Source organism: Stigmatopora argus, chromosome 21 (assembly GCF_051989625.1).
Source record: "Stigmatopora argus isolate UIUO_Sarg chromosome 21, RoL_Sarg_1.0, whole genome shotgun sequence".
Classification (NCBI taxonomy): Eukaryota; Metazoa; Chordata; class Actinopteri; order Syngnathiformes; family Syngnathidae; genus Stigmatopora; species Stigmatopora argus.
In genome coordinates, this window is record NC_135407.1 from 11,115,670 (window position 1) to 11,133,067 (window position 17,398).

A 17,398-nucleotide genomic window follows, 5' to 3' on the forward strand; every position below is an offset into this window, starting at 1 on the left:
GTACAGTAATATAGTAATATAAAATTAAATCTAATTATGATGTGTAAAAATATAAGAAAAATGCAACCGGGTGGGGCGAATGGTTTGCGTGTCGCCTTCTCAGTTCTGAGATCGAGGGTTCAATCACAGGTTTGGACCTTCCCGTGTGGAGTTTGCATAATCTCCTTGGGCTTGTGTGGGTTTTCTTCAGGTACTCTGGTTTCCTCAAACATCACAAAGACATACATGGCAGGCTGGTTTAACACTCTAAATTGCCCTTAGGTATAATTTGTTACTTGTGAGCCTAAATGGTTGTCTGACCACGATTTCAGAATGCCCCTCGCCTGGTGCCTGTAGTTAGCTGGGATAGGCTCCAGCATCCCCTGAATTGGTGGCCAGCCAATTGCAGGGCACGGTGAGTCATAACCCATTCAGGCACACAGTCATACCTAGGGGAAATTTAGAGTGTCCAATCAGCCTACCATGGATGTCTTCAAAATGTGGAAGGAAACCGGAGTAGCCGGAGAAAACCCACACAGGCCCGGGGGCGAACATACAAACTCCACACAGGTGGACCGACCTGGATTTGAACCCATGTCCCCCACTTTGAGGCTGACGCGCTAACCACTCAGCCGCCGTGCCGCCATTATTATTATTTTAGTATTATTCTATTATTAGTATTATTTTAGTATTATTCTATATTATTATTATTTAAGTATTATTCTATATTATTATTATTGTTATTGTTATTATTATTGTTATTGTTATTGTTATTATTATTATTATTATGGTGGTGATGATGATTATTATTGTTGTTATTGTTATTATTATTATTATTATTATTATTATTATATTCTGATTATTGTTATTGTGGTTGTCGTCATTAACATTATTATTAATATGATGATGATGAAGATGATGATTATTATTAAAGTGAGCAAGTGAGAGGTAAAATCATTCCATATTTATTGGAATTTCTAATATCAGGATGGGACACGATGAATAGTTTGCCTTTTTAAACAATGCAGTAACAAAAATCAATCAGTAGTGGCAACAAAGAGCTATCAAATTTGTAATAATGTGACATTGACGAAGAAGAATACGTTTACGTCATCATCTGTGTTCAAAATGGCGACCTCCTTCCGAAGCGTCGTGAGGACAGTATTTCGCTTTACCCCCTCAATTTTACATACGCCTCGACAATATCAGGTAATACCTTACATATGCTATTCTAACCACAAGCCGTCTTTTTTGTCATTCATCATAAAGTGCATTAAAGTAAACGATGTTTCTTTGGTTGCCAATTGTCCCTTGAAAATTGGCATCCCCACCTTCAGAAACATTTGCATAGTGCTAATTTAGCTGTATTAACATGGAATTGAAGTTCCGTCCGCTTTTTCCTACTCGCTGTGCTGGAAATAGATGCAGTGTCGTCTCTGAAAGCTTCCGTGCTGCCTGTGCTTTCCATATTGAATGAGTGACTGAACAAAATCACTTAGATTGTACTGTTAAATTAGTAAACTTGGCTAAGGTACCAAAATCTCTTGCACTTAAAGTGCATCCTTTATTTTGTTTACTAATGAAACTAGAAAGATTAAGGTTAATCCTGTTACATGACCTACTTAAACCTAATACAGGTAGTCTGCAAAATGTTGATGCATCCTGTCACGGCATAAAGAGTGCGTAGTGGATCGTACCTTCCTGTTTGTGCGCCATTTAATATTCCACTGCCATTTAATATACCCGGGTATATTAAATGGGTATATTAAACAGCAAAATACGCTACTAACCTGCCTTCTAATGTAAACACAACGGAAAACAGGAAATTTACAACATTGTGAAATTGAAATTTCTGTCATTAAAAAGCATCAGGTTCTCATCAAGATAGACATTTCATTTTTCAAATTGAATAATTAGATATTTTGCATTTCCAAAGACAAGCATATTAACTTCCTTATGATATTGACCATAAATGTGCTTTTGATTCATACAGTATCTCAGAAATACCACGTGCGATGATTTTCCCAGGCGGCCTGGTGGAGCTGGGGTCCTGGGTTCAAATCCAGGTCACGTCCACCTGGGTGGAGTTTACATGTTCTCCCCGGGCCTGCGTGGGTTCCCTCCGGGTGCTCCGGTTTCCTCCCACATTCCAAAAACATGCATGGTAGGCTGATTGGACACTCTAAATTGCCCCAAGGTATGGCTGTGAGTATGTATGGTTGTCCATCTCCTTGTGCCCTGTGATCGGCTGGCCACCGATTCAGGGTGTCCTCTGACAGCTGGGATTGGCTCCAGCATCCCCCACGACCCTAATGAAGATAGAGTGGTTCAGAAAATAAGATGAGAGATGATTTTCCCTTAAAAGTAACACATACTCCCTATTAAAAGTATGAATATGTAGGTAAAAATTGTGAATCAGGGGGCGGTTTATACGCAAGAAATAGTAAAATTCAACAATTTTAAGGCAATTTTATGGGTGCGGCTTAGGCACGGGGGCGGCTTATATGCGAGTAAATACGGTAGTGGTTTCCTTCCCCATAATTTATTTAATATGAAACCAACTATTTGGATTTATTATTTAAATTTTAATCATCTCACCATGCAAAGCTGTTTTGATTGTTTGAAACAACACTGATTGTTTAACTAAAACTATTTTACAGGCGATAACATTAAGATTGTGTCCAGCGCTTCAGCAATTTGCACTTCCAAGCCACTCTTTCTGCCAAGCAGTGACTCTCCAAGACAATTCTACGATTCAGGCTGCTGAGGCACTCTCCCGCTACAAAGATAAACCATGGGAATATCTGGAAAGTGAAGGTATCTCTCACATGAGGGTAAAGGTATTGCATAGAAACTTTTATTTACGTATGAATTAAAACTTCTTGGCAGAGTACATTGAGCGCTATGGTGCCAATCCAGTGTGGGTTGGTTACAGAAGGAACCACAAAGGAGGAATTCCTCCACAGAAGACTCGCAAGACCTGCATCGTAAAGTGGTTTTCATGTCATTTGTAAATGTCTCGACACACAGTCGGAATCTAATTCTCCAAAAATATTGTTTCTTTAGAGAGGAGACAAGATATGTGGAAACCCATGCCCAATTTGTAGAGATTCAAACATTATGATTCATCATCAGGTAAGTAGGGTTTCATTTCGATGAAATTAACACTTGTAGATGCTACCAAATTGCAATGACATTAAAATATAACAATGATAAAAAGTTTTTAAAAAGTACAGTCATACCTCTACTTACGAATCCCTCTAGGTACGTAATTTTCAATTCAATTGGTTCTCACACTCCCCTTATTAATGATTGCAATTCCCCTTATTAAGCGATTAAAAGCTGTACAAATGCAACTTAACAGATATTTTCACACACACGGCACACGTAAAAGTCTAAAATGTATGTAGTACTACAAAGTGGACGGCTTTAGGCCCTGGTAGAACGGGCTCTTTCTGCCATCTGGCGGCCCAAAAATAGAAGTGCAGGGCACATTTTCACAGGGATTTTTGGCTATTATATTAATTTTAAGAAGTTAATAAATAATTTTTAAAATACATTTCTCTCATTTTTGTGTTTCTCACATCTTTCATACAAAATTGGGACACTGACCAATTTGAAAGGGTTTAGTTGGCAGTTATGTGAGAACCGTGAAACGAATTAGAACATTTACATATAAAATACACCTACTTACGAAATATTCAAGTTACGAAAAAAGTTCTGGAACCAATTAACGACTGCACAGTAAACGTGTTACATTTTTCAGACAACAGTTCCTGATTTTAGTTCTCAAACCCCAATCCTAAAATTGTGGTTGAGTAGGATATTTTTAAAATTAGTATTATAATCTTGTTTATATTTTTTCCCATGCTTGGCTAAAAGCGATCTAAATTGCTTGATTTGTACAAATGTTGTGTGAATTGTGGGCCGTAATCCAATTTAGTGCTTGCTCCAGGTTAAAAAAATATGAATGAAGCCTGCGAATGGCCAGACGATTGGACTTTAGACATGTCTGTTATAAAGGTTGAGCTGTGTGTTATATTGTTTAATCGCCAATCTCCCCCCTCCAGAATGTGAAGCTATTGCAGCAGTTTATCAGCCCCCAAACTGGTATGGTGTATGATCCAATTCGAACTGGTAAGCCCTAACGTATCATGCGTTTAGCTTTATTAGTTTAGCAGAGCTGCCAAATAATATGAATCTTCTGTAGTTTACTAAGCCAGTTTTGACCAAACAACTAAATACCTGTGGCGGGCCGCCAGGGCCTTCTCTGCTGGCCTAAGAAATATCTGAATCATATGTATTATATTTTGTTCATCAATACTTATTAAATAATTCCAAATTGTCTGTTAGCTCCCTTTCATTGCTTTCCCCCCTGGTTGCACTGCTTCCAGATGTGTGTTTTCATATTGAAGCATTTAACCAATCACATTCCAGCCATTATTTGTTGCCAGGGTCAGAAAAGTGCCTCAAGGCCTTCACAATCAGTTTTGCAGGCTCTGCTGCATTAAACAAGCGTCAATAAGACTGTTGCTTTAACCAATCAGATTTCGAGTTGGCAACACCACAATGCCTTCTCGCAGGCGTAGGGATACGTCATCGCTTTCACCAACTATGATTGGCTAGTGGTTAGCCAGAGCTACCAAACTGTATCTGGACCGAGCTGCACAAGCAAATATATTGTTGTGTTGATTTATAGCCATTTTCAAGACGGACTATGCCAGAAATGCGACAGGACAGGCTCAACTTTCAGCATTAGCTTCGATGGCGATAGAAAAGAAGGAAGAAAGAAAGGAGGATGGATATTCGTTGAAGGCGCTACGAGAAAATGCACGGACCGCCACTGCTAAATACACATTTTGTATCAAAACAAGAAAACAAAAAAGCAGTGTTTATTTTTAGCAAAAAAATTAAATGTTTTAAAGTTTTCATTTTTGGCTCGCCATTTTAACTGACTGACTGATAGTTTCAAAACACCATCATATTCTAAATACATTTTGTATTTTGCACTTTGTCTCAACGTTCAAATTATTTTGAAAGTTAGTGTGCTCACTTTTCATTGACACATTCGACGCATTCTCGTCAGTTGTTTCAAGCTGTATAGACATGTTTGCTATATCCACAAAACGTGAGTAATAATTGATTTGCTGTTTGTGTTTTTTATTTCTTTACTATGCTACTATTAACTATAAAAAAAGGAAGCGATTTGAAAAGCATTAGAAAATTAGATAATATTGAGCTTTATTTTTTTATGCGTAGCTGGTAAATTCCACAAGGAAATGGTCACAAAATCTGAAAATTCTCTTCTCACCACGAAAGATGCCTTTGATGTTTGGCAGCTCTGGCTTAGTGAGTATCCCAGTTGACTCACTATTTATAATTTTTTCACAGGAGTGTGTATGAAACAGCAAAAGAAACTGAGTGAAACAATCAACACAGCACGAGATCATGGTATGTATGGCAGTTGCATTTTGGGACCAAATGATATAAAAGTCAGGAAAAATATCACAGATGAACTTCAAGGACAAATGAGAAAACAAAACTACAGTGGTACCTCGAAATACGATCTTAATCCGTTCCGGAACTGAGCTCGTATGTCGAGCTTCTCGTAACTCGAGTGAACGTTTCCCATTGAAATGAACTAAAAACAAATTAATTCGTTCCAACCCTCTGAAAAAACACCCAAAACAGGATATTGGATTGGAAAAACATTTGTATTTGTTCTAATTCGCCATATATTGACAAAGTAACATAACTAGTGGTTTAATAGTACTAAAATGTGTTTAATAGAACTATAAAATTAGACGCGGAGGATACACAGACGGACATACCATGTGCGGTCGATTGGTCGCCAGTCTTTTGGTCGCTGTCTTTTTGGTCGCAGTCTTTTGGTCGCCCGGACCGCGACAACGGGGGACCAAAAGACAGGCGACAAAACAAGGTGAAACAACACGGTCTACGCATCAATAAAAGACAACAATGGCCATGAGCAGTTTCACTGAGCCGACGTGCGAGTGTATTAGGAAGGTACGTCAGTCAGGGTCTTAACAACTTCTCCAACAAAAAACAATAAAAGTCCGGGAAATTTGGAGCTTTTCTTTAGCCTAATAATTAATAGGGCATTAGGTATGACTAAATAGTAATTCAGTTTATATTTAGGGAATTTGAGCAACGATTTAAATGGTAATTATCATAACCTTCCGGGCGACCAAAAGATCGGCAGACGGGGGGCGGTGTTTCAGCAGGAGTTTTTAAATCGAACGCATCAAGAATTGTTTGTTTTTGCCTTCCCTTCAAAATATTTCGAAAATGACGTGCACAAATGTCATCACAATACCATAACACGCGACCACTTGCCAGCTTGTCAGGGTGCCTCTTTTCTACAAAATCCGAAAACTCTTGCCATTTCGTTGTAACTGTCCTAGGTGATAATCGAGGCAAATATCTTGATAAATTCCACCGCGGCTTTCGAATTGGAACTATCTTTTATCCACAATAAAAGAAGGCTCTCCATCTCGTCATGAATCTCACTGCGCCGGTGGGAAATTATAGTTAGTCCTTTAGCTCGTAGATATATTTTATACACGAAAGAGATGCGGCAAGACAGTGCCATGGCCACCTGGCTTGCTCGCATCTCGAAATTTTTCTCGTATCTAGGGCCAATTATTCGATCGAAATTTTCATCATATCTCGTAGGTAGAGCTGCTCATAGGCTGAGGTATTTTTTTTGTTTATTTAAATTCCAGTGGAGCGGGTGGTTAGCGCGTCGGGCTCACAGCTCTGGGGTCCTAGGTTCAAATTCATATTCTTAAGTACTTAAAGCAGCTGTCTCCCACAGTCATTTACACCAGGTTTTCTGTCCCTTTTGAGTTTGTGAGAAAGCCATTATATATTGTCTTCTAAATTAAACAAGTTTTGTTTGACCAGTTTTCTGGATCACCAGCTAATTTGTCAATACACAGATGGTCCCCAACCAATTTAAGTAACAATTTTGCAAAGAAATACATCTGTCTTTAATCCTAAAAGCTGAGGGTTAAATAGTAGATTTTGCTGAGGGAATTTCAGCTCAACACTAAAACAATGAATCACTTTTGTTATTTCAGGCTTTCTTCCCTCTCAGATTCCCCACGTTGACTTTACAGGTGAAGATTACTCCAATTGTCATGATGCTGTGGGTTTGACGCCCCCGGCTCCTTTAAAGTCTGGTGATGACTGGTATAAATGGTATGGTGCAATAACTCCTGATGAAAATGAAGTGGCTAAAGTCAGGAAGACTTATAAGGCTTATTTGAAACCAGGTTTATGATGACACCAATTTTATAACATGATGTCTTTGAAGTCTATTACATCATTTTCATGGAGATGAATATAAAAAATAAATGGGAAAAAGTGGAAAAATTGTTTCATTTATTTTTTAATCTTAGCCAACATACCATGATTTAAAGCATTTTATCTACTATATTTATAAGCAGTGGATGGCCAGGTTTACACCATTATCTCATCCAAATGTGTGATAAAGTCCAGAAAAACTGGTAAGAAAGCAGTCCAGAAGAAGGGAAAAGCATGGCATCCTGTTTCTCCCACCAGTGTTCTGGGGAATCATGGGTTAACCTTATTGACCATAGTCTCTCCGAGGGACTCCAGAACTTCCCGCTTGTAGTCGTCGAAGTCGCCGTCAATGTTATTGATTGATCTATCCTCCACTACCCACAGCTGGCACTGAGTTTCAGTGATCAGACGGGCATCATGGCTCACTATTATCACAGCTAAACAGGACAAGAACAACACACAGATATAGTTGATGCAATCAAGTAGGAATGTGCTTTGTGTTTCACACAAGGCAGGTGGGTACAGAACTTAACTGTTCAAGCAGTTTGAGTAGCTCACAAAAATATAAATAATTTGACATGCAAGAACTCAAAATTAAGTAATGTTCCATAACACAGCTCCTCAAAGTGAACAGGTATTTTCAACATATACCACATACCTCCTTTATATTCGTTGATGGCCTCTGATAATGCATCAATTGACTCAATATCTAGATTGTTAGTGGGTTCATCCTGAAAGAGCACATAGGTAAATACATTTCAGTTTGTATGACCACTACAGATTTCAAAAGATCTCAGTTATGTGGTTGAAATGATCTCATCTCATCTCATTTTCTGAACCGCTTTATCCTGACTAGTGTCACAGGGGGTGCTGGAGTCTATCCCAGCTGACCTCGGGCCATCAATCGCAGGGCAGAAGGAGACAAACAACCATTCCTGCTCACACTCGTATCTAGGGGCAATTTAGTGTCCAATCAGCCTATCATGCATGTCTTTGGAATGTGGGAGGAAATCGGAGTACCCAAAGAAAACCCACACAGGAGAACATGCAGACTCCACACAGAAAGATCCGAACCTGTATTTGAACCCAGGTCCCCCCATTGTGAGGCCGACACGCTAATCACTCATCCACCGGGCCGCCGGTTGAAATGATAAAGACTAAAATGAGTCTTCAGTGTGCGTGAAGTAGATGTCAATTGTCAACTTAGTCAAGTACTGAACCATTATGATTTTTACGAAAGTTATTTATGAAAACGGGCAGCCCGGTGGGGCGAGTAGTTAGCGCTTCGGCCTCACAGTGGGAGACCTGGGTTCAAATCCAGCTCAGTCCACCTGTGTGGAGTTTGCATGTTCTCCCCGGCCTGCGTGGGTTTTCTCCAGGTACTCTGGTTTCCTGCCACATTCCAAAGATATGTATGGTAGGCTGATTGGACTCTAAATTGGCACTAGGTATTTGTGTGAGTGTGCATGGTTGTTTGTCTCCTTGTACCCTGCGATTGGCTGGCCACCAATTCAGTGTGTCCCCCGGCTCTGGCCCGAAGTCAGCTGGGATAGGCTCCAGAATCCCCCGCGACCAATGTGAGGATAAAGTGGTTCAGAAAATGAGATGAGGAGATTTTGGCAACCCAATGACTGGTGATTATTATGTACAATTAGCTTAAATACGTCAGCCAATTATGAAGGGTCACCATCCTCTTTTATATGAACACATTGAAATTGTCCTTGTTCAGGGAGAAAATACAGGCCTTGTGGTGTGGACTTAATGTAGGAAATTAGTTGATCTAGAAATGCGTGTACAGTCGTACCTCTACTTAACACAATTAATTGGTTCCAGAACTTTTTTCGTAACTTGAAAATTTCATAAGTAGAAGTGTACTTTATATGTAAATTCTCAAATTTGTTCCATGGTCCTTACAAAACTACCAACTAAACCAGGGGTAGGGAACCTATGGCTCGGGAGCCATATGTAGCGCTTAATAGGTGCATATAACTCTCCGCTAAATTGGGTACACGGTCGATTGGTCGCCGGTCTTTTGGTCGCCCGGAAGGTTATTGATAATTACCATTTAAATCGTTGCTCAAATTCCCTAAATACAAACTGCGAATTACTATTTAGTCATACTTAATGCCCTATTAATTATTAGGCTAAAGAAAAGCTCAAAATTTCCCAGACTTTTATTGTTTTTTGTTGGAGAACTTAAGACCCTGACTGACGTCCCTTCCTAAGGGGACAACTCATGTACATACAAACTCTTATACACTCACACGTCAGCTCAGTGAAACTGCTCATGGCCATTGTTGGCTTTTATTGATGCGTAGACCGTGTTGTTTTGCCTTGTTTTGTCGCCGGTCTTTTGGTCGCCCGTTGTCGCGGTCCGGGCGACCAAAAGACCGGCGACCAATCGACCGCACACGGCTAAATTGTGAGGTAAAATATGGGAACCGCTGTTGAGAGCTCAGTCCTGAATGGATCAATAGGAGCGTTACGTGATCATTGTGGCGCCGACACAACCTCTTGTGCGGCCTAAAACATTTTTTTCCCATTAGATTATTCTGCATGCATACTCTCATTGATTATCATTGATTAGTAACAGCGCAACAATGTTGTCAAAAGATCTCAGAGAACGTTTGCACTTTAAAAGTGGTGACATTACTACAAATAGCACACATTTGAGTGTATTTTTCCTTTCAAATTTTGAATATGGCTCTCAGGGAATAACATTTGAAAATATGAATTGTTTATGGCTCTCTCCATCTAAAAGGTTCACGACCCCTGAACTAAACCTTAAAATTGGTCAGTGTCCAAAATTTGTATAAATGAGAAAATTATAAGGAAATGATCGTCGCTGAAATAATTCCCTTTGCAGCGTTATAATGGGAGGTGTAATGCCTGCGTTTGTCCGCCAGATGGCGACAAGAGCCCGTTCTACCAGGGCTGAAAGCCGTCCACTTTGTATTACATTTTAGACTTTTACCTCTGCCCTGTGTGTGTGTATGTGTGTGAAAATATGTGCCGCGTTGCATTTGTACGGCTTTTAATCGCTTAACAAGGGGAATTGCAATTATTAATAAGGGGAGTATTTAGCTGAGGTGGAAAGGTATGTAAGAGAGAATCTTGAAACATGGATAGTGGTTGCTGTGAGATTGCCAATTGAATAGAGTGCTTTTATTGTCATGATATGAGATAGAATGAGAGCGATTAAATGAGAGCCCAGTAGAGGGTAGCGATGTTCTAACGTGAGAATCAATGCATTTGCGACAATATTTTCAAAATAAAATAACGGATAAGGAAATGCATTTACTTTTAAGGGGGATGTCGTAAATTGGATCTTTTTCGTATCCCGAGTCACTCGTTTGCATATAAAAAATTTCGTAACCTACAAATTTCGTCCCCAGAAGAATTCGTAAGTAGAGATATGACTGTACTATGCTAAATATTGGCCAAAAGTATTAGCCACTTATGACGTTTTCTTACCAAAATCAGTACATCCGGCTGGCGGCAGGAGAGCTCAGCAAACACAACTCTAGCTTTCTGACCACCTATCGGATAACAACAAATCATTGGAGCACTTATATTTTAGTAGGTACTCATATCAACTCAAGTGTTTGTTTTTCAACGTAAAATGCAAACAATGTTGCAAGTTCATACCAGACAGTTTGGAAATCTGAATAGTGTGTGCATGGCTCTCCAACCCAAAACGTCCCAAGCACTTCCTGCCATCTTGGTAGGGGAGGTTAAAGTTCCTCATCAGATACTCTGTGGGGTTCTCCTCCATATTCAACTGATCTGCATATTGTTGGTTGAAGAAGCCAATTTTCTGTAAAGAACACACCGATACTGTTAAAATGGATGACTGCAAAACTGTTACGAAAGACTTAGTATGGAATGCTCGATTTACTAATTACTCACGAGGCGATGATTTTTCCTCATCTCACCCTTGGTCTGAAAAACAAAGGTTTCACCCATTGTTGAAAAGAAAGTTCAAGTGTGATCTAATTAAACTTAAATTAAAATACGTACAGGATTTAGTTTTCCAATAAGGAGCAATAGCAATGTACTCTTTCCAACACCGTTTGGGCCAACTATACAAACTTGAAGGAGAGAAAAAACAAGAGAAATGTGTTAGTTAATGCCAAAATGCAATAAACTGTTATGCTTTCGACATGCCTCTTCTGTCTCAGAGTAGTACTAAAGTCATTAAAGAAACCTACTTAAGCACCCCCGTCCACAAATTTAAATTTCAAAGTTATTTTCAACTGCAAGTGTACGTATACAGAAAGCATTAGCAACACTATTAGCAAATGCTGAAAAGATACATTTTACGTGTACATACAAAAAAATTCAATTTGTAACCATTCGCCAACGCATGTGGGAAGACTAATTCAGAATGGACATTTAAGGTTGGGCCTACTCATTTTAATACAGTGGTACCTCAACATACGAGCACTTTGAGATACGAGTACAATTTCAGGCAAATATTTATCTTGAGATACGAGACAAATTTTGATATACGAGCATACAGCGGACACGAGAGGCTGCTCATAAGAAATTCATGGGCAGTCTTTCTGGTCGCAACTCCCTCGTGTAATGCTCTCGTAACGTAATTCAACTGACAGTAAGGTTCCTGTTTGCACTGTTGCATTGTGCCAAAAATAATGATTTAATGTCAGATGAAATTTAAATTGGTCTCATTTCTTTATTTTGAGCAAATAAAAGCCTTACTATACATGGTCCTTTTCTAACAGATAAAGGCAATACGAGCACTTTTTTCAGTGCTTTTTTTTTCTCCGTCGCTAATACGAGAGTACTACTTCCCGGGCAAGTTGGCAAGTGGTCGTGCGTTATCCTATTGTGAGGATATTTGTGTGCATCATTTTCGGAATATTTTGAAGTGAATACAAGCCTCGATAGTTTGCATCTGAAAGTCAGGGTGGAGGCGGGGCAAATAGAGCCAACCCTGGAGAAGAAAGGTATAAAAATTTAAAACAAAATTAGAATTAAGTTTAGTGTAAGGTTAGATAAAATTTATTTTTGAGTGTGTCTGCATCGTAATCCAAGTTCATTTAAATTTATTTATGTTATGTTCAAAGCGCGTTGCCGTGCAAAAAGTCTCTCTCTCCCCCCCTTCTCTGTCACTCTCTCTGCCTTCCGGGAAATCCGTCAAATTTGAGTACTATTAAACACATTTTAATACTATTAAACAACTAGTTATTTGTTACTTTGTTAATAGATGGCGAATTAGAACAAATAAAAATGTTTTTCCAATCCAATATCCGGTTTTTGGTGTTTTTTTCAGAGGGTTGGAACAAATTAATTTGTTTTTAGTTCATTTCTATGGGAAACGTTCATTTGAGTTACGAGTAAACCGACATACGAGCTCAGTCCCGGAACGAATTAAGATCGTATCTCGAGGTACCACTGTATTGAAGATTCAACATTGCTGCTTTTTCAAAGCAAAACAGAATGGGTGAATATTGAGCTGGGATAGGCTCCACAACCCCCGCGACCCTAATGAGGATAAAGCGATCCAGAAAATGAGATGAGATGTATCATTAACTTTCAAGCTTTTGCAATCTTACTTCTAGAATCCATGTCAATTCCAAAGTCCACATTCTTGAAGAGTGGCTTCTGACTGTCATAGCAGAAATCAACACCTGGAAAAACAGAAAAAAAACAAAATAAAACAAATGATACTTACTTAGTAATTATATCCCAATTCAATACTCAGTAATGGGGCCCAATACAGCTCTTTTATGGGTATGGGACAGTATCGAATTTGGTCACAAGATTGGATATGATCCAGTATTCACGTGTTGTCAGCAACATCACTTTTTGGCTGCTTTAAATGAAACCAAATATCTCCGAGTGGGACCACCGCATGTACTCGCATATAAGCCGCATCCTTAAAATTGTTGAATTTTTCAATTTCTCGCATATAAGCCGCCCCATGATTGACAATTTTAAAATCCATATTCATGGTTTTAATAGGGCGTACAAATGTGTTACTTTGAAGGGAAAATCTTAAAAAAAAATAATTGCACGTGGTCTTTCTGAGATACTTTCTGAATCAAATGCACATTATTAGGGTCAATATAATAAGGAAGTTAATATGCCTGTCTTTGTAAATGCAAAATATCAAATTATTCAATTTGAAAAAAGATACAAGTCTATCTTGATGAGGACCTGATGCTTTTTAATGAGTTACAATTTTCTTACCAGAAGTTTAAGATGTTGTGGCAGCGAAATTGCTTCTAATGTCAAAATATCTCGATTTTTTTTCGATGGTTCACATTATTTTGAAAAAAAGATATAAGTCTATCTTGATGAGAACGTGATGCTTTTTAATTAATTACAATTTTCTTACCAGAAGTTTAAGATATTGTGGCAGCCAAATTGCTTCTAATGTAAAAATATCTCGATTTTTTTTCGATGGTTCATATTACTGCAATAGTTGTCACTTTCAAACAAGAAATTAAAAAAAAAAGAAAATCAAAGCGGAATTTTCTTTTATTTCATAATCACAAATTTAGTTTACTTTCGAAAAATTATGTGTTCATAATGGTAAGTGTTCACCAAGTCTCTGGGTGCAATAATAGCATGAGATACACATTATGCAGGTGTGGATTTCATGTGTTGCTATTTTCAATTGTCTTGCATGCATTTTTCACATACGGTTGACAAGGTGACCCAAATGGCTAACTAGGGACATCTTGAGGCCATTTGGTATGTCATACTATGACAGCCAATGTGTTAATTAGGATATGTTATATAAAATAAATTCAAATCTAAATTGACCCTTTATGGCCTCCTTTTATAGGGCACTCGTTTAATATATGACCTTCAACCCTTTATAGGGCACTAATTTAACGCATTGTCTGCCATTGACTCAATAGCACTGAAAGATGAGCATTCACAAGTCCTCCCAGTTGAACTCAATGCCTGCCATTGACGCTTTAAGACGTCCAATTCATTTTGACTGTGTGGGGCGAATGAACGAATGTTCACTATTTGCTAGTATAAGATAAAAGATGTTTGACGATTTCAACTGTTTAAATGCCTCCTCAACGTCGAGGTGCCAGTCTTTTTGCTCTCGTATGAGAGCAAAGCGCCACATTGACTACATTCAGAGAAGCCAACGCAAGTTTCTCTAGCATATTCAACAATCAATTCGAAGCTTTTCCACAACTCACTCTGACCGGTGTGTGTTTGTCTTTTCAGTGCTCCTGTCTTTAGTTTATCCTTAACTTGGTTCTCCATATTGCGGAGCGGAAGATTATTAAGAGGGCGGCGTTTAGGTGACGTGCACAGAGCATGCTCTGGCTCTGCGCCTCCGCCTCCAATTTCAAATTCATTACAGCACCTTGTCTACCCAAATTATTTATTTTATAACAAGTTTTCCTTAGTTTAGTATCCACACATTGTTTTTGTATACATTTTTATAAACATATATTTATTTTAAAAAAGTCTCAGCGAGAGAGACCACACTTTTTAAGCGAGAGAAGCCCGAACTCGAAGTAATAATTGACATTTTAGGCCCGTCCCAACCCGAATTTCGGGTTCGGCTCGGGCTAAAAATCTCACCTCCATGCCAGAGAGGTTGCCCGATATAGAAAAATGATCAATTCATCATTTGTAGTTCTCATTTTAACACCATGTACCTATTAGCATACAATTTTCACACTACTGGGTGAACATACAATGTAGTTTTGCAAAAAAGAAAAGGAAATAAATACTTTTAGTTCCCCTTTAAATACATAGTAACCCTATTTTGTGTATTAACCTCCTAGGATCTGGCATCCACGTGTGGACATCACATTTTTGGTTGTCACAAGACTACTATGTTAAATTTTGGACTACAAGGGCCTGGCGTCCACTCATAATGTGGACATACTTTTTCTCAGAAACTACATCATGTAAAAAGATCATTCTCATCAAGTCCCAATTATCCTAAATATCAAGAGTCTGGGTCTTATGAGTTCATATTTCAAATATTGGCCTGCGATTGATTGACTGGCGACGTATTCAGGGTGTCCCGCTCCTGGTGCGTATTTAGCTAGGATGGGCTCCAGCACCCGTGACCCTTGTGAGGATAACCGGTTCAGAAAAAAAAGATTGAATGAATATTTCAAATATTGAGGTATCAATATTTCACAAAAAACATGAGTATTCAAATTATACTCCAACTAAAAATGTAGTATTTATTAGTGAGTATTTTCTATTATCTGGGAAGCAATGTGGAAAAAATACACTACTGCTCAACTACAATGGGAAGTCGACAAGGGCGAGATGACAAAATTGTTATCAAGATTAAAAAAAATTATCAGTCGATGTCGTTAATTATAACGTTAACTATCAAATCAGTTTTTGTTCAAATTTGAAACTTCAAACTTCTGTGAATAAGTAAATAAATTACTTTCCTCGTTATTCAACTATGAGAGTAACAATGTTACCTTACTTTAACCTCTTATGACCTGGCGTCCACGTGTGGACATCACATTTTTGGCTGTCAGACTACAATGATAACTTTTGGACTACAAGGGCCTGGCGTCTACTTATGATGTGGACATCCTTTTTCTGAGAAACTACATAATTAAAAAGATAATTATTTGTTTTTACACTCATCAGGTCACAATTAGCCTAAATATCAAAGAGAAAATGAAAATAAATGTGTTGCAAGAGTTTGGGTCTCAGGAGGTTAAAAGAAAAGAGAACATTAGATGATTTTAAAAGCATTTTGTTGTTCTGTTGCCTAATAAAGATAAGGCAAATCCCCCATTACACTATGAAAAGTAATGAATAATAAAACCTGCAGAAATGTTGACAGGTGTCTTTATTTTTCCAAGTTTTTCTTCAAACCAAAACTTGTGCATTATGAAATAAATTAAATAATCAACTGAAGAGCAGACTATTTTCAGCCTCACATAAAAAAACAATATAAATTTACCTCACACGGCCATTTAAAAAAATATAGAAAAATGTTGGATGTATCTTATTTAACCTCAAGTTCACAAGTTTTTATTTTTTGCAACGTTTTCATAACCTTTGCATAAAATGGGGAAACTCAAGTAAGAAAAGAATTCCAGGCTGCCCTCAAATGAGGAGAGTAGACTAAAAAGGGGTCGGGAACATTCCCATAAGGCTTCTGTTTATGCACAGGTTTTTGAATAGGCATTTTAAAACAAAAAAGAAAGAAAACGACAAGGAGAGATCTTTTAGTTGGTCGGCTCGGCGTTGTCCTGCATCTCATTATCACTCATTTTTGGCTGTCTTATAGTCCTTTTGCTTTCATGCTCTGTGTTAGCTGGTCTATTGCTAACCATGCTAAAAACAGCTTTTTGTTCCCGACTATCCTCTTCGTCTACTGAACGTTGGTCTGGAATTACCGTTCACCTCGCATCAGCGCCCCCATTCTTTGTGGTGTTCGGGTAATGCAGTTTAAATCTATCGACTTTTATCGAAAGTTATTATTATTGTTGAAAAAAATTATTCATCCATTCATTTTCTGAAAAGCTTATCCTCACAAGGGTTGTGGGGGGTGCTGGAGACTATCCCAGCTGACTTCGAGCTGATCACAGGGTACAAGGACAACAGGAAGGACAACCATTCAGGCTCACACTCATACCTAATGGCAATTTAGACTGTCCAAACAGCCTACCATGCATGTTTTTTATGTGGGAAGAATCCGGAGTACCTGGATAAAGCCCACGCAGGCCCGGGAGAACATGCAGGGTCCACAAAGGAGGACCAACCTGGATTGGAACCCAGGACTTCAGAACTGTGAGACTGACACGCTAATCACTCATCCACTGGGCCGCTGATTCAAAAATTATTTGCCGATAATGATCATTATCGTTTTATGGCCCAGATCTAATGGGAATTATGCAATTGTTGTATGCACGAGTCTAGGGTGTCCCAAAAATAACCATACATTATTATATACTTTGTCCTACTTGTAAAATTGTTGATATTTTTTTTCTATTGTGTCATTTAAAAGCTGAACTTTGATATTTCATATTTTTTTCAGATATACTGTAAACATAATGCTATTTAGCCAAGGTTTTTTTTCTGGAAAGCTGAGTCTGACATTTGT

At 38.4% G+C, this 17,398-nt stretch overlaps 2 protein-coding genes across 2 annotated transcripts in view; one reads left to right on the forward strand and one right to left on the reverse strand.

Moving 5' to 3' along the window:
• The first annotated feature begins 1,039 nt into the window (after positions 1–1,039).
• mrps18b (mitochondrial ribosomal protein S18B) lies at positions 1,040–7,387 on the forward strand. Its single transcript, XM_077590064.1, has 7 exons — positions 1,040–1,188; positions 2,640–2,796; positions 2,869–2,966; positions 3,046–3,114; positions 4,050–4,116; positions 5,371–5,430; positions 7,083–7,387. Exons 1-7 carry the CDS (start codon positions 1,108–1,110, stop codon positions 7,283–7,285), a joined length of 735 nt encoding a protein of 244 aa, XP_077446190.1. The 5' UTR covers positions 1,040–1,107; the 3' UTR covers positions 7,286–7,387.
• The window catches only part of abcf1 (ATP-binding cassette, sub-family F (GCN20), member 1), a 41,363-nt gene continuing 31,334 nt past the window's right edge, over positions 7,370–17,398 (reverse strand). Inside the window, exons 19-25 of the mRNA XM_077590065.1 lie at positions 12,888–12,962; positions 11,329–11,399; positions 11,218–11,250; positions 10,957–11,125; positions 10,783–10,847; positions 7,967–8,039; positions 7,370–7,745 (exon numbers count right to left, since the gene is read on the reverse strand). Coding sequence (XP_077446191.1) covers positions 7,579–7,745; positions 7,967–8,039; positions 10,783–10,847; positions 10,957–11,125; positions 11,218–11,250; positions 11,329–11,399; positions 12,888–12,962 — 653 coding nt within the window. The 3' untranslated portion in view covers positions 7,370–7,578. The remainder of the gene's footprint in view (positions 7,746–7,966; positions 8,040–10,782; positions 10,848–10,956; positions 11,126–11,217; positions 11,251–11,328; positions 11,400–12,887; positions 12,963–17,398) is intronic.

What these genes read in the sequence shown, in the direction of transcription:
- mrps18b (XM_077590064.1), top strand. Translation starts at nt 1,108, where the DNA reads ATGGCGACCTCCTTCCGAAGCGTCGTGAGGACAGTATTTCGCTTTACC. An exon ending in ATACGCCTCGACAATATCAG is followed by an intron (nt 1,189 to 2,639) that starts GTAATACCTTAC and finishes ACTATTTTACAG; the next exon opens with GCGATAACATTAAGATTGTG. An exon ending in ACATTATGATTCATCATCAG is followed by an intron (nt 3,115 to 4,049) that starts GTAAGTAGGGTT and finishes TCCCCCCTCCAG; the next exon opens with AATGTGAAGCTATTGCAGCA.